General features: G+C 41.5%; 1 protein-coding gene across 10 annotated transcripts in view; it reads right to left on the bottom strand.

The window, feature by feature from the left end:
- The window catches only part of Vps13 (vacuolar protein sorting 13C), a 50,092-nt gene extending 30,012 nt beyond the window's left edge, over positions 1 to 20,080 (bottom strand). For all 10 annotated transcript variants that reach the window (XM_065223238.1, XM_065223236.1, XM_065223242.1 and 7 more), the window contains exons 1-8: positions 19,301 to 20,080; positions 6,332 to 7,570; positions 5,987 to 6,269; positions 5,672 to 5,923; positions 4,846 to 5,615; positions 4,417 to 4,781; positions 4,232 to 4,351; positions 3,961 to 4,162 (exon numbers count right to left, since the gene is read on the bottom strand). In XM_065223238.1, the coding sequence (XP_065079310.1) occupies positions 3,961 to 4,162; positions 4,232 to 4,351; positions 4,417 to 4,781; positions 4,846 to 5,615; positions 5,672 to 5,923; positions 5,987 to 6,269; positions 6,332 to 7,570; positions 19,301 to 19,400 (3,331 nt within the window). In that variant the 5' untranslated portion in view covers positions 19,401 to 20,080. The remainder of the gene's footprint in view (positions 1 to 3,960; positions 4,163 to 4,231; positions 4,352 to 4,416; positions 4,782 to 4,845; positions 5,616 to 5,671; positions 5,924 to 5,986; positions 6,270 to 6,331; positions 7,571 to 19,300) is intronic.
- Positions 20,081 to 24,746: the final 4,666 nt, after the last annotated feature.

Here is a 24,746-nt window from a genome sequence, read left to right as displayed (position 1 = left end):
ATACAAATGTCGTCCACAAAGACCACCATAAAATCCATATCGCTGAAAACCCTGTGCATGAACCTCTGGAATGTTTGGCTAGCATTGCATAGCCCAAACTGCATTCGAGTAAACTCATAGAGGCCGAACGGAGTAACATCACAATACAGGGGTCTTGATGCTAAAGCTGTCTGACGCCATTCCAGTTTCAACGCAGAAGACGAATCCAGCAGGCCTTGCAACTCGTTGTCAGCGACTTGATCAGCAGCAATTTCGTCGTAGTCAATCGGTGTGGGAAGAGAAATCGTTTCTGTTCTGGATAAGGCGTTCCGAGGTGAACCGCAAGTACCGCTCCTCGTGTGGAAGACGACTGCTTGGACTTGAAGCCAAAGCGTGTGTTAACGGAATGTGATCAATTTAAATAACGAATCTCCTTCCTTCCAGCATATGACGAAAGTATTGCACCGACATCTTCATTCCTGTCAGCTCTCGGTCAAACGTTGAATATTTCACCTGAGCCGGCGAGAACTTTTCCGAATAGAAGCAAAGTGGAACCCAGTTGCTGCCGTTGAACTGCTGTAGCACAGCGCCTGCTACAGTATTTGATGTATAGATAAGTAAACTCAACGGTTTCGAGGAATCGGGGTAATGCAAAAGTGCGGTTTTCGCTAGAGAAATTTTGCATTGATCGAACACGCTTTTCTGGCATTCTCGGTCCAAGCTATTTTCCGACAATCGTTCTTTTTATTTCCACGAATTAGGTTTCGGAGATCAGCCTGCAGATCAGACGCGTGCGCGATAAACCTCTTGTGACAGTTCAGTAATGCAAGGAATCGTCTCAATTATTTCACGGTGGAAGGAATTGGAAAGTCTGTAACTGCCTTGACTCTATCCGGCAAGGGGAGGATTACATCCTTGTTCACCACGTATCCAAGAAAGTTGGCACTACTCTCCGCGAAACAGCTTTTGGCCACGTTTATAACAAGACTGTAGGATTTTAATCGTTGAAATACGACTTGCACATGATGATAATGCTCTTCGGGTGTGTGTGACGTGATACAAATGTCGTCCACAAAGACCACCATAAAATCCATATCGCTGAAAACCCTGTGCATGAACCTCTGGAATGTTTGGCTAGCATTGCATAGCCCAAACTGCATTCGAGTAAACTCATAGAGGCCGAACGGGGTTATTACTGCAGTCTTGGGTGTATCGTCCTCCTCCACAGGAATTTGATGATATGTTCTTTCCAAATCCAGGGCTGTTAATGTTTTTTTCCCTGGAAGGCGTTAAGCAAGTCGTGAATATGAGGTACGGGGTATCGATCTGGCACAGTCACTTTATTTAGCGCTCGATAATCTCCCACAAACCTCAATTCACAGGTCTTTTTCGGAACGCAGTGAAGTGGGCTCGACCAACAACTGCTGGAGGGACGATAAATGCCGAGATCGATCATAACCTGAAACTCTTTCTTGGCAGCACTCACCTTGTCCGGAGCCATTCGAAGACACTTCTCGATGAACATTTCAAATGGTTCTATCTGCTTTGATCGATTCTCTTCATCGACTTTCTCTTTTGATAACCACGCCTATGCAAATGCATTTGGTGCTATATTTCCCACACAGTTTGATAGCAGAAGTTCCTATCTTGAACGTTGAACACAGCAGGGAATGCTTTTGAAGTTGAGTTATAATGGAAGAGAAAGTCGATGAAGAGAATCGTTCAATGCAGATAGGACCTTTTGAAATGTTTATCTAGAATTGTTTGCTACCGGTGGCCCTTTCGTCTGTATGTGATGAGTAACGTCGTGTTGCACTGCTGTTTTTATCATTGTCGGTATGGTGACTTCCTTAAATTCTGACAAAAGTTCTCGGAACGGATGATCTGCAGCAACTACTGTAACGCTGTGAACGGATGCATCAGTCAAACCTCCAGTCGACGAAAGCTTAGTTAGACCATCCATAAGGCGCCGGTGTTTCAGGTCTACCAATATGCCGAACGTTGCGAGAAAGTCAGCACCGATAATAGCAACTCCCACATCTGCCACGACGAAAGGCCAAATGAAGCACCGACGTAGTCCTAAATCTGTTGTGACGTATGGCTTATCGTACGCTTTAATTCTTGATCCATTCGCTGCATGTAAAACGAGCGTGGAGCGCTGCATGTAAAAAAGTATTCTAGTTTTTCGGATTGTACTTACAGGGCTCACGGCATTTCAAAGCACGCCCCGGTGGAACCAGCATATTTCGTCGTCTGTCACTTGACTTGATCTCGATGTGGATCGACTTCTGGAAGTACCTCTCGACGATTTGAGGTTACGTATTTCTGCTGTCAATGCCGCAATTTGGCATCTGTTCCGGAGGAGCTGGTGGAGGCTGCAGCGACGTGTGACGATGGAGACTCAAGGAACAGCATTTTCAGCAAATCATCCGTAACATTCAGACCCGCAGCAAGTTACTGCATTTTCGACAGAAGATGTGTAGGACGCATGTCTCCGAGGTCCCAAGCGCCCAAAAGTCGCTCCAATCTTCCTTGCGCTGACACGCTGACATCGGGAAATCAAACGCTGCTTGATGGTTTCGTATTTGTTTTCCTCCGGCGGGGTCGTGACCAAGTCCGCTACATGGCATATGACAGACTGGTCAATTTTCGCTACGATATGATAGAACTTGGTGTGATCCCGTACCACGTTAGCCAGAGCAAACTGTGCTTCGGCCTGCACGAACCACATCACGGGATTATTCGTCCAGAAATCTGACTGCAACTCCAGCGGTAACAGCAGCGTTTTCCTCCGTCATTTTCGAATCTGCGACGATAGCGATTGGCTTTCGGTCTTCATTGTTTTCCGCGTCGCGATATGACGTCGGGGTCACCAATGTGGGGACCGGAAGGAAAATCCCGCGATAGAATAAATCGAAAACGTTTGTGACTTTACAACGTGTTTATTTCTCCCTTGTCCCAAACTTACTAACTAAAATCAACATGGTCGCTTTTGATGCAGGGGTGTATCCAGGTGCGCGCTGTTGTCCAGTGTTGGCAGTGCACACTACAATGTTTTTATTTTTTTTTCAGTCATAAGCATAACTGTCGTTATACGCATAACTGTCCCATTTTCTATGCAATGCTTATGCACCGTGGGACTCTTATGCGTATAACGGCAGATAAGCTCTCCCATAATAAAAAAAAACCCTTCTGTAAAAATTCAGAAGAATTGTTACCCCTAGATCCTGAATTTTAAGGCTATAGTTTAAGGAATTTTTAACCTTAAAGATTTGAAATTGTGTTCAATAAAGGGTATTGATTTTATTCAACGTTCCCATAGCATACGAAAACTACGAACTTAATGAATTCTCAACATCTTAAGAGGATTAAGAACACAAATATAATTTAAAAAAAAACACCGAATTAGGGTACAGACTATGCCAGGATCAAAAAACAATTATGCGAAATGACCAATAAAAAAAAAAAGAATGTTTCACTTATTTTGCTATTTAGTCTATAATATCACACGTTACACAACCTAAACAGTTATTGTCCAAGTAACCAACAAGCCAGCTAGTTCGTCTTTTTGCAATAGAACGCTAATATGCGGCTAATATAAACCTTAGCATGCCCTATGTTAGCCGTGTATCAGCCTTATATTGCAAAAAGGCGAATTAGCTGGCTTGTTGGTTACTTGGGCAGTTTTATTTTCGACAACAATATGAAGAGAAGTGGACTAGTAGGAGCGCGCGCTAGTGAAATGCGTAAGTCACTTCAGAGATATAGATTAATGAAGCCCGTTATTCCACAAACGCTCTTGACTAGGATGGGTTCCAACATGTTAAATCATATATGGAAAATATGGAAATCATATAACGATAATCCACTACAGCTAAGTACCATCTAATGATTCCTACTAAAACCACGTTAATGAAATCCACTCGTCCAACACTACGACTAAGTGGGTAATCAAAACCAACCAATGCGGCGACGACTCACCTTTCGTCGGCTGTCCAACGGTCACCGTATCGTCCTCCATAATCGTGGGAAGCTTCTCCCTAGCCGCATGCAGCAGCACCGAAGCCGTACTCTCCTCTTCATAGATCGTCGCAATTCGATCCCGCTGGGGAAATTGCTGCCGGTCCTGTTCTTTCTTACTATTCATAACCGCATCCATGCGCATTTGGAAATCGTTTGCGAGCTGGGAACGAAACACAATTGACATGAGGATTTATATCCCGCGAACGGCTTACAATATTGACCACCCTACCCTAATGATTTCGTTCAATGCTTCCTCGTGAAGCAACAGAACCAGAGTGGAGAAGTTGATGCCGACTTCCTGCTCGACTGATTCGTACTTGGTTGCAAACTCAGGACTATTTTTCTTACACTGTGGAATAATTCACATGCATAGATTAACGAACCCAGTTACTTCGCAAGAACATCTATACTCACGTTCGTGTAGTTTAACGTGAAGAGATAATCATCATCATCATCTTCGTACTTGGGAGTCTGAATCACGTTCAGTACTTTCTCCTGCTCGTTTCGAACGCGGAACTGGTCCAAGGTGACGGCACCGAGCTTCAAATCCACCTTCAAATCGTAAGTCCGCTGGACCATGTTCATCTCCAGCTGTTTCACCTTGAAAGCCACAATTTTCCGGGAGTTGGCATGCGCAAATGGAACATTAAATGTAACACTCTTCCGTTGCATCAGGCTCTGCTCCAGGGGTGACTGGGAGAATTCCTCCGTCGGAGTGGTAAAAACGTCCGAAGAGGTGCTTCCTGTACCACTGATTTTGAAAATGGTCAACGAACATTCTGCAATGGTTGGTCGAACAAATTGTTACCCGCTTTAAACTTGATTATTACCGAAACAACATACCGTTCAGAACAAATCTCACTTCCAAATCGATGAATTGCACCACTTCTCCATCCAACGCATCGGAGGTGTTCAGGTTGTCCACCGGGCGTTGGATCTTGGTCAGCTTCTGTTGCTTGTCGTCCAAGTATTTCAACAACGACAAACTAGAGCTGAATACATTGTTGTCCTTGGCTATCGGGGCCGGCTGAATTTCGTCGCTTTCCGGCAGCGGAAGACTCGTGACAATCGAAAGTGCTTCAAGCACTCGCTGTTCGGTGACGCAAATGTTAACGGACGGAAGTTCGCCAAAGATTTTACATTTCGGCAACCGCGGGTCGTCGTCAAGCACGCACAGATGAGCAGAAATGCGGAACGAAGTGGGTTCCAAGAGGTGCATCTCGGTCACTGCACTGCACCGAAGTGTACCCTGCCAGTCTTCGTCCAAGGTGGCGACGATTGCCTGAACGTCGCGGATTTCCAGAACGAATTTGTCGTAGCTTTGGCGGATGATTTCCCGTAGGATTTCCTCCTGATTGGCACCTTCCTCGTGCATCGTATGAACGTCTTTTTGATTTATCGGTCGTGGTTCGGTGTGGACCAAAAGTTTTCCCAAGCTTAGCACCAGCACCGATTCTCTGCTGCAGAATAAACCTCCGTTGGGGACAATGATATAGCTGGGACTGATGTCGATATTCAGCTCCAACCGAGGATGATTGGCAATGGCATACTGCAAACCGGTAGCCGACCGTTCCTTTATGTTGACTAGTTTTTCCGCCGCGGCATCCGTGAGTCTGCAATTTGGTACCGTTTTTAAACATGTTCGAATGAGTCAATAAAAAATACTAACTGTGAAATGGTTGCCGTCCTCGGTGTCGTGAACACCTTCGCCAGCTGGATTATGGTCTCTGCGTCGTAGATTATCTGCAGTGGTCGTGATGTCACCACGACTCTTTGGTCACACAACTTATCCTCCGGGTTGGTTTCAAACGATACATCCAACAGCGTGTCCGATCCTTCCAGTTGAGATTGGACCATGGTTGGGAGCACATCGCCTTGTCTCAAGCCGGAGATGGTCAGTTCTTCCATCTGAAGTGAAGCCCTGAAAGATACACAGATCAATTAGATACACATTCTAGTCAGTTTGTTTAAAAAATACACTTACTTCATGGCACCAGCGGAAGGCCTCTGTTGGACGCCGCATTTTACATTCTTCAATTCCAGTAGCATAACCCTTTCCAGCAATCGATTCGGACTGCCAAGTCTCTCCTGTGAATCAACCGAAACTTCCGATTTGATCGACACCTCCAAGGAATTCAGTTCAAACTGTAAAATTTGAGCAATGTAATACTCTGGAAGCTCCGTCGGAGAATCGCTCTCATGGTATCCGATCGCTTTGAATAGCTTGGCCTTCTCATCCGCCGTCATAGCAGCCTCGAATTGTTTCTCTGAAAATTTGAAATTGATATCATTTCCAGTTCCAAAACACCAATGTGTCCCGAAAACTCACTTATATCCGTAGTGTTATTTGCATCCTCTGCCTTCTTGGCCCCTCCACTCCACCAAGAACTAAACCAACCGGTCTTTTGTTCCGCTTCCTGCCTTTTCCCTTCCTTTTGCACTTCCAGTTCCACCTTTTGCCTGATTACGATGATATTGTGCAAATCCAGCAGCCTCTCCAACTCCTCAGACCGAGCCGTTATCTCCGGAGTTAGCTTCTTAGCCGTCACCTGTACCTTGTACGCTTCCTCATAGGAATTCAAATACTCCCGGTGCCGCTTCATATTGTCCCAGGACCAGTTCCTGCGACGCCGTCGTACCTCTACCTCCAGGATAGAATTGTACGCAAACTTCCACCATTGCTTGTAGTTGTTCTTGTAGGAAATCCCATGCGGACGATACTTCCGGTATGGCATGGCACGCATCATCCGTCCGAACGCCTCCACCAGCTGCATTGTTTTCTGGTACTGTACCCTAGTGATGCCGATCGCCAGCGTTTCCATACACAGATTCAGCTTGATCTTTGGCGATGAAAATGGGCACTGTTCCGATTCCGGATTCGGAACCATCTCCAACCGTGCTCCGGAACTGATGGGACCAAATATGTAGTGATACCCTTCTGGCTGGTGGCACTTACTAGCGATGGTCTCCTGGAACAGCCCTTTGTACATGGACGGATCTTGCTCCTGGAACAGCTGGGTGTTGCAGTTCATGTACACCGACAGCATCTCCAGCTGAGCCACCTTGTAGATTTTGGTAACGGATTCGGAAACGAGCGTTTGCATCCAATTTTTGTCGGTGGTATGAACGCTTAGATTGCTCAGCGTCACACCGAATGCAAACGGAAATCCCGTAGTGGTGGTATCTTCGTACCGGATGTGGATATCGGAAATCCGAATCTGCACATTGTTCACAATTTGTGCGGTCAGCTTTTCGGCAAATGTCTTGTCGGCCACTGGTTTGTCCTTTTCCTCTTCGCTTTTCTTCGCCTGCTCAATGCGGAGCAGTTCCGCTTTCTTCGCTTCGAACGAGTTCTTGTCCTCTTTTTCGGCATTGTAGCGGACGTCAGTGTTGGGGACGGCTAGGATGTACAGTTTGTCCACTATGGCCTCTACGGGGGCGCTGTAGAGGTTCTTCCACGGGATTTTCAGGACCAGTTTACCGAGATGGCCGTAGAGGGTGGTCACCGGTAGGTCTAGCTCCTTGAGGGCGCTCTGCTTCAGGATCAAGTTGTTCAGTACGACATCGCCTGTGGAAGTTGGAAGACATGTTTGATTATCCGGGGGTGTAGGATTTTAAAACGATTATTTTGTTTTAGTTAATGTTAATTTCTTGGTAATTTTTCATCGAATCGTCTTGGAATTACTCTGGCACTCCTTTCTCATAAAATGCTGAGAATGGCTTCTAGAATTGGATTTCCTGCTATATTTTTAACTTTTATGTAAATGGAATGTCTCAAGTAGTTTATGCGATTCTTTTCAGGTCACTAAATAGGGTAGAGCGCTACTTCGTCGTAATCGCCCATTTCCGATCTATCGTGCAGAAAAAATCAATAATATCAGTGATTTTACCGTGCACAAATCAATAATACGTTTCTTCCGATGCGTTATTCATAAGCAACAACACAAAGCCGATTGGAGCACATTGTATGAATATTTACACTCATTGCGCTCAAAAACAAAAGTTACTCGTAAATTAAAGGGGTTGGATACATTTTTAAGACTCGGGAACAAGTTCAAAATTCCATGCTCTAAATAATTTTCAATTTTATTTTTAGTTTTTCGAGATTTTGGACTTAGAAAAAAGCATAAAGATTCTCCAAACTAGGATTTTAAATCAAGGGTTAAGAAAGAGAGCCCGGAAAAAATATATGATCCCAATTGTCATGGCACCTGATATGATGTTAATATGGGTACATGACATAAATCATTTTTAAGATACCAGATATAAAAATATGAAATTTGGGTTTTAGCAAAAGTCATACGATCCTGCACTGAGATTTTTTTAAGGTTCTAAGTAAGAATTTCATTACCAAGATTTTGAAAAATTGCAAGATCATAAAATAAAATAGCTATACAGTGGATTTGGCAAAATTTTCAAGATTCTGGTTTCCCAAATTAAGGGAAATATTCCAAAGTCTGAAACTCGGACATAAACATGAAAAATAATAAAATATTAGATCTAGAAAAAAAAATCAAGATTCTGCACCTATAAATTGTTCAAGAATTCGGTCAAAAAAATAAATAAAAGATTTTGAGTCAGAAAAATTCTTCAGATCCAAGAGATCACAGTAGGCCGCGCTTAAAAGCTGACGTGTTTTTCTTTTGCTATGCGTTTTTCGTCAGCGAATTAAACATTGTTCGCTTTGAATTTGTTAATTTGTGTGCTGAAATTTAGTTTCAAGTGTTCATAAAGTTATCATTTAGTGATATATCGTGTTTTGACTGTTTTTGCTTCGAGTGACTCGGTTGCCTTTGAGTCTAACCTCCAAAATCTCAGCAAGTTTGCCGCTTGCACAAGTGCTCGGCTGCTGGTCTCTCGCCGGCATACTTGGCATACACAGTTTTGGTTACGAACTGCTCATTTGCTAATAACTTTGCACAGAGTTGACGAAACATAGTTCTGTTTGAAGCAGTCGATAGAATAGAGTTTAAGCTTCTTATAGATACGTAAAAAAATGATATTTTACTTTTAGTAATAAACTGTATTTGATTTTGCGTTGTAAAAATGAAGTGAGAAATGCTCGCTGCACATCTCGGACTTTAAGTGTAAAAATTCATTGGTGTTGATTCAAATATTAAGATTTATCTACTCTTTGCATATCTATAGTAAGCTACTATTCTAATCTATCAATTACTTTAAAGAAAAACAAATTTCAACAACTGAGTGAAAAGTTATTAACAAATGAGCAGTTCGTGTGTACAACTGTGCATGCCAAGCATGCTCGCCGGTGTCGGGGATTGTGAGCAATCTGAAAGATGCCTCGCTGGATACACCCAAGACTGGACGGGTGGTAGCTGGTAGCCGCGAAAGGTTCCTGGGGAAAGCACTAGATGCAAACCTCCTCCCAGATGACCAAGAAAAATTGTGTTCATCGAAGGAAGTATTAATTAACATGGTGAGACCAGTCCAAATACTTTTTACAATAAAAAAAAACAAACTAAATACGTGCCTGGATTCAAAAGAACGTTTTGAAACTGGAAGTGTGTGTATGTAATACTAATATCCAATTCATAGAGGTAATACATACATGCGGGGCTTATTATAAGTGAAAGTAGCCTCGGAAAGCGCGTGACTCTCCAGACATTCTGAAATGGGTTGCTGGATCTGCAATAGAGCAATCACCTTCTAACTCCCGGACTAAAGCTGTCTACAATGACCTTAAATGGGACATTGTAGAGACAATTATTCCATAATAACACTGCCGGCCATTGGGAGTTAGAGGAAATACACACAAGTGAGTGGAAGCAACGCCCAGTGGCGTCGCGTCCACATGTGCAACCTGTGCACGACACAGGTGTAAATGCGTTTAGATTTTTATAGATTTTATGGCCGCATTATAGCTATACTTCTTTACTCCAGACCACAAGTGACTATGAATACACTATTTTATAGTGTGGCTCAATTGAATCTTCGACCTTGATTTGCTTAAAAAATGATTAAATTCAGTTCGGATGGTCTGCCTAATCCCTAATGCATTGATTTCTAATCATGTCGATATCACTACCATGACAACACTCGTTAAAATGTGCACCTAAAGCGAGCTTTTTTGGGTGGCGGGTGGCAAGTTTGCGAATGGTCAAATGCCTGATGTAAGTCAAGCAGACCTTCTATCACCCCTTGAAACATACCACAAATTTTCCACAATACATCGCGGTTTGCACCACTAGTTGTAATTGAAGCTTTCAGCAGTCACGCGTCAAACAAGAGCAACACGGAAACAGCAGTCTGGTACGCTTTGGACGTGTATCATACTTGCGGACCGGTATGAATGTTTAAATTAGAAGAACATTTGCGATGTATGGGTGCCTAAAGCGTGCATTTCTCGCTGTGCACTTGGATATCTGATTGCAGGCAAAGAGAGTAATGGAGAAAGAGAGCGCAAAAGCTTGCTCTCATTCTCTTGTCAGTTGTAGATCTCTCAATCAAATATCTCAGATGGTTGCGCCGGTGCACCTGTCAACACTTATGAGCTTCTCTTGTCCATTCTGATAGTGTTGTTCGATGAATAAAGAGTTGAATAATTCAAGTTTGCTACCCAGGGGACTTCATGAATTTTCTCTAGATTTTGACACTGTGTTGTATCAAAAAACGTTTTCGGAAGTGTTTGACGGATATTCTTCATTACGCTTCAGTCGAAAGATAACTCTACGACTTCCTTGTGAAAAAACGAGAATTAGATAAGTTTTGCTATTCCTCCTACTTCGGTTATCGCGATGGGCCAAATGTTACGTTAGGTAGTGATTAATATAGCAATAGAGAATATGTCCTTCGAATTCATGGAGCATTGAAAACAAAAAGAAAACAAAAACTAATATGTGGTTATAAACTATAACGAACAAAGTTTAGTGCACAGATAAACAAATGAGGCATGCGACGCTTCCGTAGCACGGCCATGAAATATGGCTAAATGCATCTTGGAATGAATTTTTTCAGCAAGAATAATTATTAAGTGATTCTGTTAGATGATTAAACATAACTTTTCGGTATATTGTACTTACAATATCAGTTATTCAATTGATTTTATTGAACCGATCAATAATCGAAGCAAAATATAGGCAGATCCTGTTTTATATGAAATGTTGCATACCTTTAGGCGTTATACCCATAGAAAATAATCCAGGACCAAGTGTCTAAAGGTGATCCAATTATTGAACATTATTATTTACTAACCACCAGGAATAACCAACATAGTTAATTTAATTTAATTTTGAGCTAGTAAAGCCTGTCCACGATAAATTTAGGACACTTTTCTTCCAGTTAGTTTTTGAAATATTTCACGAACCGCTGAAACGTTTCACTTATATGACAGCTAAAGCTCTCCACTTTATTTCGTGGTACCACATGTTTACATCCTTGTTCAGTTTGGTAAAATGACGTCGAATCAAGTGGAAGTACGCAAACGGTAGCAAAATCCAACATTGTCGTTACGCGATCTCGCCAAAAAAGTTTAAACTGCCGAAGCGTACTGTGTTTAATGTGTGCAAATGGTTTGACTGTCGATCGGAAGGTTGGAAGCGGAACAAATCGAAAAGTATGCTCTCGACAAATGGACCAGAAGGTGGTAGCCATTATTGAGAAATATCAAAACCTTTCAGTTCGTAATGTGGCTCGCAAAGTTGGAAAATCAAAATCACATGTACAAAAAGTGAAGCAGAGGCATGGGCTGAAGGCGTACAAAGTGAAAAAGGTCCCCAATCGTAATAATAAGCAAAATTTCACTGCTAAAAGACACCTAGTTTTTGCAAAACATTTCTTGTATCATAATGGACGACGAAACATACGTGCTCGAAGACTTTCAACAGCTTCCGGGTTTGGCTTTTTCAGGGTGTCGACTCAACGAAGAAAACGAAATTCCCTGATTTTCCAGTAATTAAAAAAAAAATCCAGGTGCAGTGCCTACCCGGTTTGGCAACACAAACCCATCTGCTATAACTTTCCTTAGAATATATTAGTGCTTTATGGATATTTTTTCATGCAATACCACACGGACCTCTACCTTATGAAGAGTGGTCCAGTACAATTTCAAATTACCTAAATAAAGCGTTCCATACATTTTATAGAATGCAAAAAAAAAAACAGAAATCTCGTGTTGCCAAAAACAGGAAGGATTCGCATTCTATCCTAGGGGCATAAATTTATCCAAATCTCCTTCATCTTCATGGTGACCAGCAAATCACGATTAGCAATTGTCCCCCGTTTATCTCCCGGAATTTTGGAAATTATCGCGGTTTAGGTATTTTAATTAAGCACAAAACTGAATGCTATTAAGCCGAAGGTTAAATGGGTAATTTCTAAGACAGCAGCACCTTTGCTGGATGTTGAATTTGGATCGGCGACAGGTTGAAAGTCTTCACAATTTGTGTATAAAAATTTCGCTCAAAACTTTACAGGCTTTTATTTGATTGTTCTCAAACCTTTCCTTTAGATTAATTTCCTTTCACAGAGATCTTTCCAGAATTCTTCTAAAATAAATTTAAAATTCTATCTGGATCTATCCCTGGATTTTTTTTATAATAGGGCAGAAATTCACTGTTGAAACTCCAAAAAATTCTTAAAATTCATCCTTTCTTCGAATTTTAAACTCTTTTTAAGAATTCACTTGAGCTTCAATTTTTTTTTAAATTTACATGAAATTCTCCGTAGAATTCACCTCAGACCAACAATTGAAAAGGGCCTATTAACTTTCGTGATCAAAACTTGTAATCCCCTATCTGGCAAAACTTGTAATCCACCATCTGGCAGGGGAAATTTTCTTGCCGAGAATTGTCTTCAAATTTTGCTCAGAATTATCTTGAAGTTCTCCTCTAAATTCGTCTGAATATTACATGAAATTCTCAATAACACTCTCTTGAAATTCCTTTCGAAATGCGCTTGGAAGTATACTCGGACTATCCTTATAGGTCTTCGTCTTATTATTTTGGAACTGTGCCCTCAAAATTAGCGTTCCTTGGCATTTTTCAAGAATCCTGGAACTCTCTTCACTCTTGGGAGATCTAGTAAAAACCATCCTAGAGGTTATCCTAAAGCTCCCTAGAAAATATTCTCTGAAATACCTGGGTGTTATCTCTAGAATTCATTCTAAAATCTGCTCAAATTTGTTTTGGAAAAAAAATTCTGAAATTCTCTTAATAGTTCTTCAAAGTGACTGTAGTTATCCTGAAAATCTAGACCAGTCTTGATTGAGTCTTGATCAGGGACTTGAAATCTTATTGTTTTCGAAAAGAGGACGAGGTATATTTTTTTTCCAGATTTGTCAACTAAATTGGGATTTTCCCGGTGACTTCAAGTTCCAGCTTTTTCCGGTTTTCCCGGTTCACTGGTCACTCTGCATTGCACATATAAAACACTTGGTTTTAATCCTATTATATTTATTTTGCCTTGAGAACATTTTGAGACCCAGCTCCGTAAGAAAATTATTTCGGATAATATGCTTAACCTAAAGCTAATTCGAGGGTGGATTCCTCCAGTGGGAAATAATAAAAACAACGCTTCATCTCCAAAATTCTGTAAGGTAATTTCATCTAAATTGCAATAGCAGCAACATTACCATACTAAAACTTTACTGTGAAGCTAATTTTACGAGCTAACCAAGTTTACAATGAAGACCTAGAATACTTAATACAGCCACTCTATGCTGTCAAAGCAATGCTTGTCTACGTATCTTTGAATCATAAAAGTGCTACTCCAATCAATAAAAAAAAACTCTCAAGCAAGACCATTATCCTAAATTTGCATTTAGTTAGTTCTCTGAATTAATCAAGCTGTTAAGAACACAATAAGGAACAGGACCTAGAAGTATCCAGAAAAATAAAATCATTATCTTATATTAAAGCTGGGTTTAGACAAGGCAAGTCAATTGATCAACTCAGTTGAATTCAACTGACTTGAACGTGTAAACTATGCCATTTAACTGACTTGAATTGAAATAAAGTTGAGCCAGGTGCAAATTTTCAAGCCAATTAGATTCAACTGAGTTGATCAATGGCTTGCCTTGTCTAAGCCCAGCTTAACTTTTAACCATTCTTCCATTTACTCAAAAGTGCTGAGTTGATTTTTGTTGGACACAGCTGGATCGAGCAGACGCAGAATCTACTTGAAGGTTAAATTGTGTCAGACGCAATTAGGAGAGACGCAAATATAATACTTAATTTTGCAACAATTTACAACGTCTGAACGGAAAGGAGCTGATTTTTTTTTATCTCGGTTCAACTCAGGAATGTGACAACACCCAGTGGGACCTGAATTTATAATAGGCTCATCGAAATACCCTTTTATTTGAGTAACTTTTGCTCCAGTTGCTAAACTGCAACATCAAGCATTGAACAACCACAACTTCGCAACTCTTATTAAAATTTGAAATGGAAAACCATCCTCAAACTAAAACGAGTAATTAAGTTGTTTGAAACTAGTGAAGTCAGCCATACTTATTATTTAATATGTTTCGGTTATAAAGAAATATTTCCCAGACTTTGAATGAAATTCCCTGACAATCGCTAATTTTCCATGTCCAAAAAGGAATTCCCTGATTTTCCAGGTTTTTCCATTAGTCGACACCCTGTTTTTATACTGCAATGCAAAAGAATGCCGTTACCGAGTGTTTCCGGACAAAGAAGCTTTCAAAATTTCCCGAAAAGTGTTTGTTTTGGCAGGCCATATGTAGTTGCGGCTGGAAATCCAAAAGTTTCATCTCTACCGGCACTATCAATGTGTACGAGAAAGAATGTTTGCAAATGCGGTTGCTGTCATTCATCAGAAGCCTCGACACTCCAGCTCAGTTTTGGCCTGATTTGGCCTCTTGTCACTATGCAAAATCCATCCTGGAATGGTATAATGCATAAGAGGTCAAATACGTGCCAAAAACAGCCAATCCGCCAAACTGTCCAGAACTCCGCCCATTAGAAAGGTACTGGGCTCTGGTTAAATGGAAACTATTCGAAACAAAGATGAAAGCAAATGGCATCAATGATTTCAAGAGGAGGCATGCCGCCACTACGGTATCTGAGGATACTGTACGGAACCTGATGGCGGGTATTTCGCAGAAAGTTCGAGAATTTTACAGACAAAAGAATTAGCATTCAAATAAGCTACGTTTGCTATTGATATAAGTCTACTTTACTGAAATAAACAATCGGTTTTGTTGTATTACGTGTAGATTTTTTCCCGACATTATCTTAGTGTCCGAAAATTAAACGCGCTCCATCTTAAAAGATTGTAAATTGTCATCTACGAGTACTGCTTTAAATTAGCCATCTTTTCTTATTGTTACAAAATCACGCTGCCCAGGCGATGCCCGGCTGGTTTCATCGTCTTCAAAAAACTGCAGAACAAGTTGCTTTGTATCATCACTCAATCTACTGCCTAACTTCGAAGTAATAGTGGAGTATACACCTTTATCGTTTAAGAGTTCTTTAACTATTTTGTTTGTATTAATTCTGCGTGAAGTTATTTTTATATCTTTACTATCGAGATTTTCAGCCGCAGGCTGGTTCATATCCCGTTTAATGGTAACAGGGAAATGCGTTTGAAAGATCCAGTGAAGTTATTTTTATATCTTTACTGTCGAGATTTTCAGCCGCAGGCTGGTTCATCTCCCGTTTAATGGTAACAGGAAATGCGTTTGAAAGATCCAGTGAGGCCCCCCTTGACAATTTAATAATTAATAGTTACAGTAGTTAGTTCATGGCAAATTACATATTATAAAAATGTAAAAGCAAAATCGTAATCTGTTAAACGTTGGCAAATGTGGGTTGCTGTGATGATAACAATATTGATGTTAGGAGAATAGTCCGTTAGGTGTTTGCAGGATGATCAGTTATGAAATGGCAAGTCAAGTCTCATAGCGTGGACAGAAAATAAGTTTTTCAAATTTGTGTGTAGAGTTCGGTGTCTTTCAGGAAGCACAGCAAGGCAGATTCGTATGAGGGACCGTTACTTAGAACGTCTCGCACTTCAGCGTGGATACCATACAGGCGTCGATGATCCTCATACTTGGGACAATTCACAAGTATGTGTTGTACTGATTGTTCTGTCTGGCATATATCGCACCGTTTGTGCCTGTCTGGTACTATGGAATAATCGTGGGTAGTGTGACCCGTTCTTAGACGCGATAGGGTTCGTTGGTCTTTCCAGCGGGGCTGATCGGTCCATTTCTTGATGTCACTTTTCACCTTTCGCAAAAATATCCATCTTTCTTGTTGCCAGCTTCGGGCCCAAGCATCTAGGATGATCGCTTTAACCCATGTTTTGACGTCGTCAGCTGGCGTTTCATTGGTATACAAACTTGACTCCCGACCGACAGACGCCAGATGGTCAACGGTTTCGTTTCCAGCTATTTCGCAGTGTCCGGGTATCCAGGCAAATCGAAGGTTGTTATTAGCCGCATTGTGTATAGCTTAGATCCACGGGTGCCGATTCTTGTAAGACTCGAGCGCCGAAAGTACACTTGCTGAGTCGGAGAGGATTGCCGTAGGACAAGATGAAGCTCCAGAGGTAGCTAAAAATATGGCGACAGCTTCGGCTGTGAACACGGAACAGGTATCAGATAGGCGATAAAAGTAAGTTATATTGGGACCGGTTACCCCAATTCCCACGTGACCAAGTCTTTAGAGCCGTCGATGAATATAAGTTGGCGATTGACAAGTTTGATAGAAATGAATTGTTGGTATGCTTTGTGGAGATGAATAGAGTTTTCTCCAGCTCTGAAGTTCCTTTTCATTGTCCAGTCGATGTTCAATTAAGGAGAGTTCCAATCTCTGTCTCCTACCCAGTGAGCCTCAGAAACTGGAGGGAGCTCTTGATTGGTCAGATATTGAAGGAGCTTGTTCGCCTCCGTGAGGAAGAACACTCCCTCATTCTCACCAATGGTGCGTTCAAGAAAGCTAACTGCTTTTGAACAGGTAGCGATGGTCATCAGATGCCTGAAGGGAATTACCGCAGGAACCGAATCCGGGACTGGCAGTTCTCTCTAACTGCTGTGAAATGTGGCTTAAAACTAGATGCTAATTTCAAATATGTAACAGATTTAAGTGGAGATGAAAGTATAGAGTTGACAGTTCCGTTAAATTACGGCAGTGTGAAAATTGTATGTAGAGAGTAGAAAGCGAGGTCAACATTGAGTACAATACTCGAATAGACACTGAAGAAGTCTGCACATTGTAGACGAAATACGCGTATCTGTCATTGATAACCAAATAAGGTAGTGGAATTAAATGTAAATTACTAATCCAGCTTTCTCTCTCTCTTTATACAGGTATTCCATTAAGATGCCCACATTCATCAGGAAGATGATTGGTGTTTTGAAAGAATATCTACAATCTTCTCCAACACCAAAAGCGAAGCAAAATCTTTAGAAATTTGCAGTGGTCAGAAATAACATTCTTAAATTCTTTCGGAGGAACAAATGGACAAAATCCGTCGTTAGAATAAAAAAAGAAAAAGGTATTAAAACAGACAGACACTAAGGGCCAAACAAGAAGTTTAAAAAAACTGATCATTGGGAACGTATATCTGGGATAATTCCAGTGGGAGTTTAAGAAAACAAACTCCACGAACAAAAAATCAATGAAATTCTCACACATATACAATTATAACGTATTGCAGAAGAAAATTTAATGTGTTTTAGGGAGGTAGTCTAACGAAATCAGGGATGTTCTATTCATGAAAGATGTATTGAAATATGGCATTGAATTTACTAAGAAGAACTCCGATTATTCAGCAACAAAAGTTAAAACTTCCAGCAAAATAAAAAAAACTCCAAGGGCCACTAGCGTGTCCTAAGAAATAACATAATCCTTCACATCAAGATTTTAGTAATATTTAGTTCACATGGTTTTCGATTTTATAAGAAATTTCGCAACTCACAGCTTGTTGGTTTCGTTATCTCTCTGAATTAATTGGAAAGTATTCTATAATTGTCCAACCCACTTAAAACTAAGTCTTTCCAATCCAAACAGGAAGCTTAACTACGACGATGAGAAGCATCCAACAACGCTATGAATCATATTCCATTATTCTCCTTCCACCCTACAAACACTCCACTTGTCGGGTAAACGAATTATCCCCTGCGCTGCGGTTAAGCATTTGGATTCTAGGTATACGACAGTTTGCCTGGCTCGGATTCCACTGAAGCTTGATGGAAAACAAACAGGCATGCCATAATGAAATAATACTGTAGTAGTGAAACAACTACAGTACACATTTGGCAAAGCCATATAAATTCTCTATCGCACATACGATACACCTACCGGCGATGCCATCGTTTTCCCATGATTGCAAAAATTTACATTGCAACGCTAAAAACTGTGTCGTGAAACAACAACCATAATACGTAGGCCACCTATCGACATTTTAAATTGAAGTTGTTCAACTTTTCAACGCTTTGCTATGGTATTAACTACTGATAACGAAGGCTGATACACGTTTCATACAATGGCCATACACGTTCTTATCGGAAACAGGAGTGAACAAAAAGTTGATGATTCAAGAAAGTAAAAAAAAAATCGGTTTTCTTCTGGCATTGCGTTATTGTCAGACACCCGGAGCCAGATTGGTATGCACTTGTTTATCAGTCGAATTGCGTGGCGTAGCCATTTGGTGAGGGTAAAATAAGACCTTTGATTTACAGGAGAATCCGATTGCCAAAAGGTATAGACAGTAAAATATTCAACGCCACCACTGCATCTAATCAGATCAAGGACAAACGAATATGACCTTTGGTAGTTACGCTTGATGAAGTTTGTATATAGTCGTCTTCTATGCGTACATACGAAATCGTTCCGTTCTCGTCATCTTGCGGATACCAATCTCAAGCTAAACAAGTTCTTGATAATGATTTTCATGACTTCATGTTTCTCGCACCCAATGCTGCAGTGCTACCGACAGAGTGCGATTCGTATATTTTTATTCTACTGTATAAACGATATCCAGCAAAATTGTGTTTTACAGAATCAGAGCTGAGACAGTTGATGAGAAAGTGAAATACAAATAAACAAATCATATTTTAAGCACCGCAAGGTCTGGCAACTCGGTCAACCTGTTTTCTCCCCATGGACATTCACTTTCATTGGTATTCAATGAAGCACGCATAGATATACAAAGCTACTGACTACTGCATATGCCTCTAATGTTATGTGAGTGATATAACGTTATTTGCATTTACTTTGCCTATCAACCGAATGAAGCGTCGATAGTCAGTAAACGCTCTTTTCTTCATTATTTTAAAGCTAATATCTACTTCTAAGAGCCAGTTTATACTTACCACCCCATATTCCAATCTTGAGCTGCTTCTTATCCAGATTCTCCACATATTCGCCGACAAACCGGTTGAGCACATCGGCGACAATGCTCTCGAACACCATCCTGCTGACGTGTTCGACTCACTGTTTATCACCAACAAATCCACTCCTGACCTGAATTGGCAGGAAGATGAACTTGGGTTCAATATGCGAAGCACACTACTAGTACTTCTGTTCTATTTTTACACCCCACTCACCAAGTAAAAACACAGCTGCTTGCGCTGCTTTATCTACACTACGTCTTCCGAATGTATCACTACTTTGCAACAAAAAACAACAGATCTTCCTCGTTAACACAATCGTCTGTAACAATAACAATCTACGTGTCAGCAAAAATCACAAAATATTATCACTATCTACTACACATCACAGAGTCATCATTTTCTCACTACCATCCACCGTTTACTGCATTGATCCGTCATTTTACATGGAGCAAGAAATCAGCACTGATGGCTGATGACATCATTTTAACCCACTTTTTCACCAGCTCAAAACCACCTCCCAAACCGTCAACTTCCAGCTGCTTCCACTTCCGCCGCTTTCGGTGGCTACAGTACGAGCGATTGATCAACAATAACGACGCAAATACGTCCGTTTATCGCACATAATCGCAATTTTTCTAAACTTCTAACCAATGTTTTCACCTTCACCTTCGCCAAAAAGATTGAAAAGAAAAAAATCCTTCTGACACACTGCTGCGCAAACAAACGAATGAAGGAGAGCTTGCTGCTGCACAACAATCACACTACCCGCAAGTGACAGACCGTCGTACGATGGTGGCTGTCAAACGGTTTCATGTGTGCCGTCGTTTTTGTTTTGTTGGTGTGCATTCCGTTGCGTAGTAGCCCAGGAATACGACGGACTTTGAAAACCACGGCTTACATATCCACATGTAAAGCAGTGTTGTTCATAACGCTCGGCGCTGTAAACAAACCCACGATTGTGCCGCGTCCGAGCCGAAGTTTTGTTGATAAGCACCGGTCGACCAATCCGGACGCGGCTTTCGGTAAACAAATAGCCGAACATCCGGCACCGTGTTGCTTGTGTGTGAAGTTCGTGGTTGCATGCGGTTACGAATGAAAAATACTATGGATACCGTTGTGTGCAGGTGTGCGTAGTAGAATCTAAAAATAGTTCTGACACTTCGTTCGACACGACAGTCCGCTGAAAAACGGGATAAACGACTGAATGGTGAATCGTTCATGAAAAAAATCTAATTATATATAAATGAATTTCTGTCTGAATGTCTAACTCTTATAGACTCGGAAACTACTGAACCGATCGGCGTGAAAATTTGTATGCGGGGGTTTTTGGGGCAGGGAAAGATTCTTATGATGGTTTGAGACCCCTCCCTTCTCTGTAAAGGGAGGCTCCCATACAAATGAAACAGAAGTTTCTGCATAACTCGAGAACTAATCAAGCAAATGGAACCAAATTTGGCATGTGTAGGTCATAGGGGGTAGCCCCTTAGATAAGAGGGGGGTGGGGGGCTACGTACAATATAGCATGCTTTTTTTAAATTGGCGCATAAACTCAAGCTAATATTGAATCCCGAGCAAGGTCGGGCACACTCAGCTAGTAAATAATAAAAACTGATCACCCGACCAGATAGGAGGTACCTACTTATCTCGCATGCACGCCTCAATAAAAAACATAAATGAACGATAACCTAAATGATTGAAATATTCCACAAATGGTTTGGATGATACCCCGAACACGTCGTTAAGAAAATTAACCATAACATTTTTATCAGAGAGTGGATACCTAAGAATTATATATCAGGCGTAACATCAAAAGTTGTAAGGTCCTTTACACGTGAACCGAAGTACGCCCACGCAAACCAATACAATTATCGGAAAGGGGAAAATTTCCCCCAGCTGATGATGTTGTTGATTTACGTGGACGTCCTTCGGTTCGCGTGTAAGGGGCCTTACAACTTTTGTTTACAAAAGCTTTTGTGCCGTTATCAAATGTTACGCCTGATATTATTATTTTTCCAATTTAGATTCAATGCTCAAATGCACAGCAAACAAATAAATTTTAACATCACATCAAATATGGTGGAATATTACTTGCCAAAAAGGACAAAATTATTATTAATACAGTGCATGAACTGACATAACGCTGCTTTTGTTTGTTTTTTTTTGGCAATGAAAGTTACATTAGATTTTCGACATGATTGGATGTAATATTAAAATTTATTTTTTGCTGTGTGGCAAAAGTCCCTTCTCGGAGCCAAGAACCAGTTAATAATTTTATAATAATTAAACTGAATTTGAGGAACATTATTTATGAAGAGCTTTTTAGTGGGTTGAGTTATTTCCTAAGGGAACTGGAAGTAAGGCGGACATCCTAAGGATATATTGTTTACCGTTAATAAGTACAGCATTTTGCTGGTTATATCAGTACTGATTCAGTTTTTTTTTGTAGGTAAAACTCATGCTTAAAAAACTACGTACACTAATTTTGGTTAAATCTTAATAAAAAGCACTGTTTTTTGAAAATCGAAAAATGGTCCAAAAAATCGCGGGTGAAATGGACAATCTTGAAAATTCAATGTTTCTATATTATGGAAACTATTGAACTAATTGTGTGATTGTTTGTAGGTCATAATGAGGACCCATGAACGCATTGGCCACGCCTGAGTTTGACCCGGGTACCCTGGAGTAGGAGGCCAATAGAGCCAGATCCGAAACTCAGCATGTGACAAACAATCAACTGTCCGTACACGTATTTTGTCCACTAGGTACTTGTAGACTTCCTCAGTGCCAAGTACTCAAGCACCACTGAAGAAGCCATCTGAAGCAACTTATATACTAACATCTAGGTACTATTTTTACAAAATTTAACAGGCACAGAACCGCAATATCATGTTAACCTATACAAATTCCTATCCTCTTCAGAACTTTCTCTAGTTAAAAATCACACCTGTAAATCGTAAACGTGAATGGACTGAAATTAACTGAAACGTCAAAACATCAAAAAGACCTCCAAATCATTAAACAAGATTAAAATAGCTTACACACTTAGTTTTGTTTTCGCCAGCTTGGCAATTTTTTGCCGAGATTTGGACGGCCGCACTATTTTCCTAAAAATAGTCACTAAACTGACTTTTTCCCATCCAATATACTGCCCATGTTTGCAGAAGCAGTTGGAAGAATTTCTTGCTACGCGCATCGCATCACCGAGCAGGAGTTAAAGGAGACGCCGAAGAGTAAAGCTTGGTACCTACCGCTGAGCTACGTGGTACATCCGAAGAAACCGGGCAAGATGCGGTTGGTCTGGGATGCGGCAGCGAATGTGTCGCTTAACGATAAGCTGTTGAAGGGTCCAGACATGATAACGTTGCTACCAACTGTTATAAGTGGATTCCGCGAGAGAAACGTGGCGTTTGGAGGTGACATTAGGGAAATGTTTCATCAAGCATGGGTTCGTGCAGAAGACCGTTAGGCACAACGGTTTCTATTCGTGGGTCCGAACGTGGAAACGTACGTGATGGATGTGGTTATCTTTTGCTCGACCTGTTCGCCTTGCTCCGCACAGTACGTGAAAAACTTGAACGCGCGGGAACATGCCGAGCAGTATCCGGAGGCTGCCAATGCTATCGTTCGAAAGCACTATGTCGACGACTATTTCGACAGTGTCGATACACTAGAGGAAGCGGTGAGACTAGCGACGGGATGTGCGACATGTACACGCCAACGGTGGGTTCGAGATTCGGAACTGGGTTTCCAAGTCACAGGAAGTGTTACGTCAGCTCGGAGAGGAGAAGTCTGTTTCTGAAACCACTAGAAGTAGACAAGCATTGCTCTACTCATTACACGTTTTCACTGACGCTGGAGATGCGGCATATGGATGTGTGGACTACTTCAGGTTCGAGGACGGCGAAGTCGTTCACTGCGCATTCATCGAGTAGTATCACAGACAAACAGACATAACACTCGCAAGTTGTTCATCGAACAAGCATTTAACGGACAATTTAAAAGTATCGTAGTTGGCAGTACCACCAGCTGTGGTGCGCATAGTTAATTCCATTGCGTTTGACGTTTACACACTACCGCCATCTGTTACGCCGTACTGCCCACCACAGTGTGCTCAACAGATGGCGGTAATGTTTTAGCGACGATGTTTTACAGTGAGAAATATTCAATATGTTATGTCTGTTTGTCTGTGGTAGTATCATGGGTGAAATCGGATCAACGAAGGTATAAGCCGTTCGTTACCTATCGTATTGGCGAGATCCTCAGCATCACGAATCCAGAAGATTGGCGATGGATAGGAACGAAGGACAATCCAGCGGACGATTTGACGAAATGGGGCAAAAGAAAGGAGATCAAGCCGGGAAGCCGATGGTTCCATGGACCGGAGTTTCTGTATCACGGAGTGGAAGAATGGCCGAAGCAAAAGCGTCCAAAGGTGGAAGTTGCCGAAGAGCTCCGGGCGAGCGTGCTGCTGCATAACATCGTGTTACCCAAGGGATTTACGGAGATGTTGCAGCATATTTCGCGTTGGACAGTAATGGTGCGGACCCTAGCAACAGTGTTCCGATTCGTGTCCAACTGCCGGCGACGCGTCAAGAAGCTGCCGATCGAAGCCGTTAGGAAAGGTGTCAAGCAAGGATCAGCGTTCCCCGCCGTAGATGTGCCGTTGCGACAGGAGGAGTACCAGACTACAGAAACAGTTTTGTGGAAGGTGGTTAAGGCAGACGAGTTTGCCGACGAAGTGAGGACCCTGGTGGTGTCACTCGAGAGGTCGAGTAAGCTGTATCGTCTTACGCCGTTTCTGTATGAGGATGGTGTCGTGCGGATGGAAGGTCGTACAGAAGCGGCGTTTGATGCGAGGTTTTCGGTCATTCTGCCGAAGGACCACGTGGTGACCCGAAGGTTGTTGGAACACTACACAGCTAAAAAAAAGTAGTGTAAATTTCCGTTACTATGATGCACATAAATGGAGCGTCATAAATCATACAAATTTACATTATAAATCCTGTAAATTTATGAGACATGTCATGCAATATTCCATATATTGTATGCAACTTTTTACTTTTGTTTGCAACATTTCTTGCAAGCTGCTAGTTTACGTGAAAAGGAAGTTTACATTCATGAATGTTTGTATGCATGGATGTTTACATCACCAGTAAAATTCAGATTTTTTTAGTGTGTACCATCGGAAGCATGGGCACAGCAGCAGAGAAACCATTGTAAACGAAGTTCGGCAGTGATTCTACATTCCGTGTCTCCGAGTGTTAGTAGATCAAGTAATGCGAGCCTGTGTGTGGTGTAAGATCCAGAAGGCGAAGCCAATTGTTCCGAGAATGGCACCCGTACCAGGACAGCGTTTGGTGGTGTGGGTTGATCCGTTTTCTAACGTCGGCATAGACTATTTTGGTCCACTGGAAGTGTCTATTGG

The sequence above is a fragment of the Ochlerotatus camptorhynchus genome, unplaced genomic scaffold, assembly GCF_037179485.1.
Source record: "Ochlerotatus camptorhynchus isolate MF236.1 unplaced genomic scaffold, CSIRO-AGI_Acam_v1.1 ptg000188l, whole genome shotgun sequence".
Lineage (NCBI taxonomy): Eukaryota > Metazoa > Arthropoda > Insecta > Diptera > Culicidae > Ochlerotatus > Ochlerotatus camptorhynchus.
The sequence above is the reverse complement of the archived record's forward strand: the minus strand, read 5'-3'. Positions and strand labels throughout refer to the sequence as shown.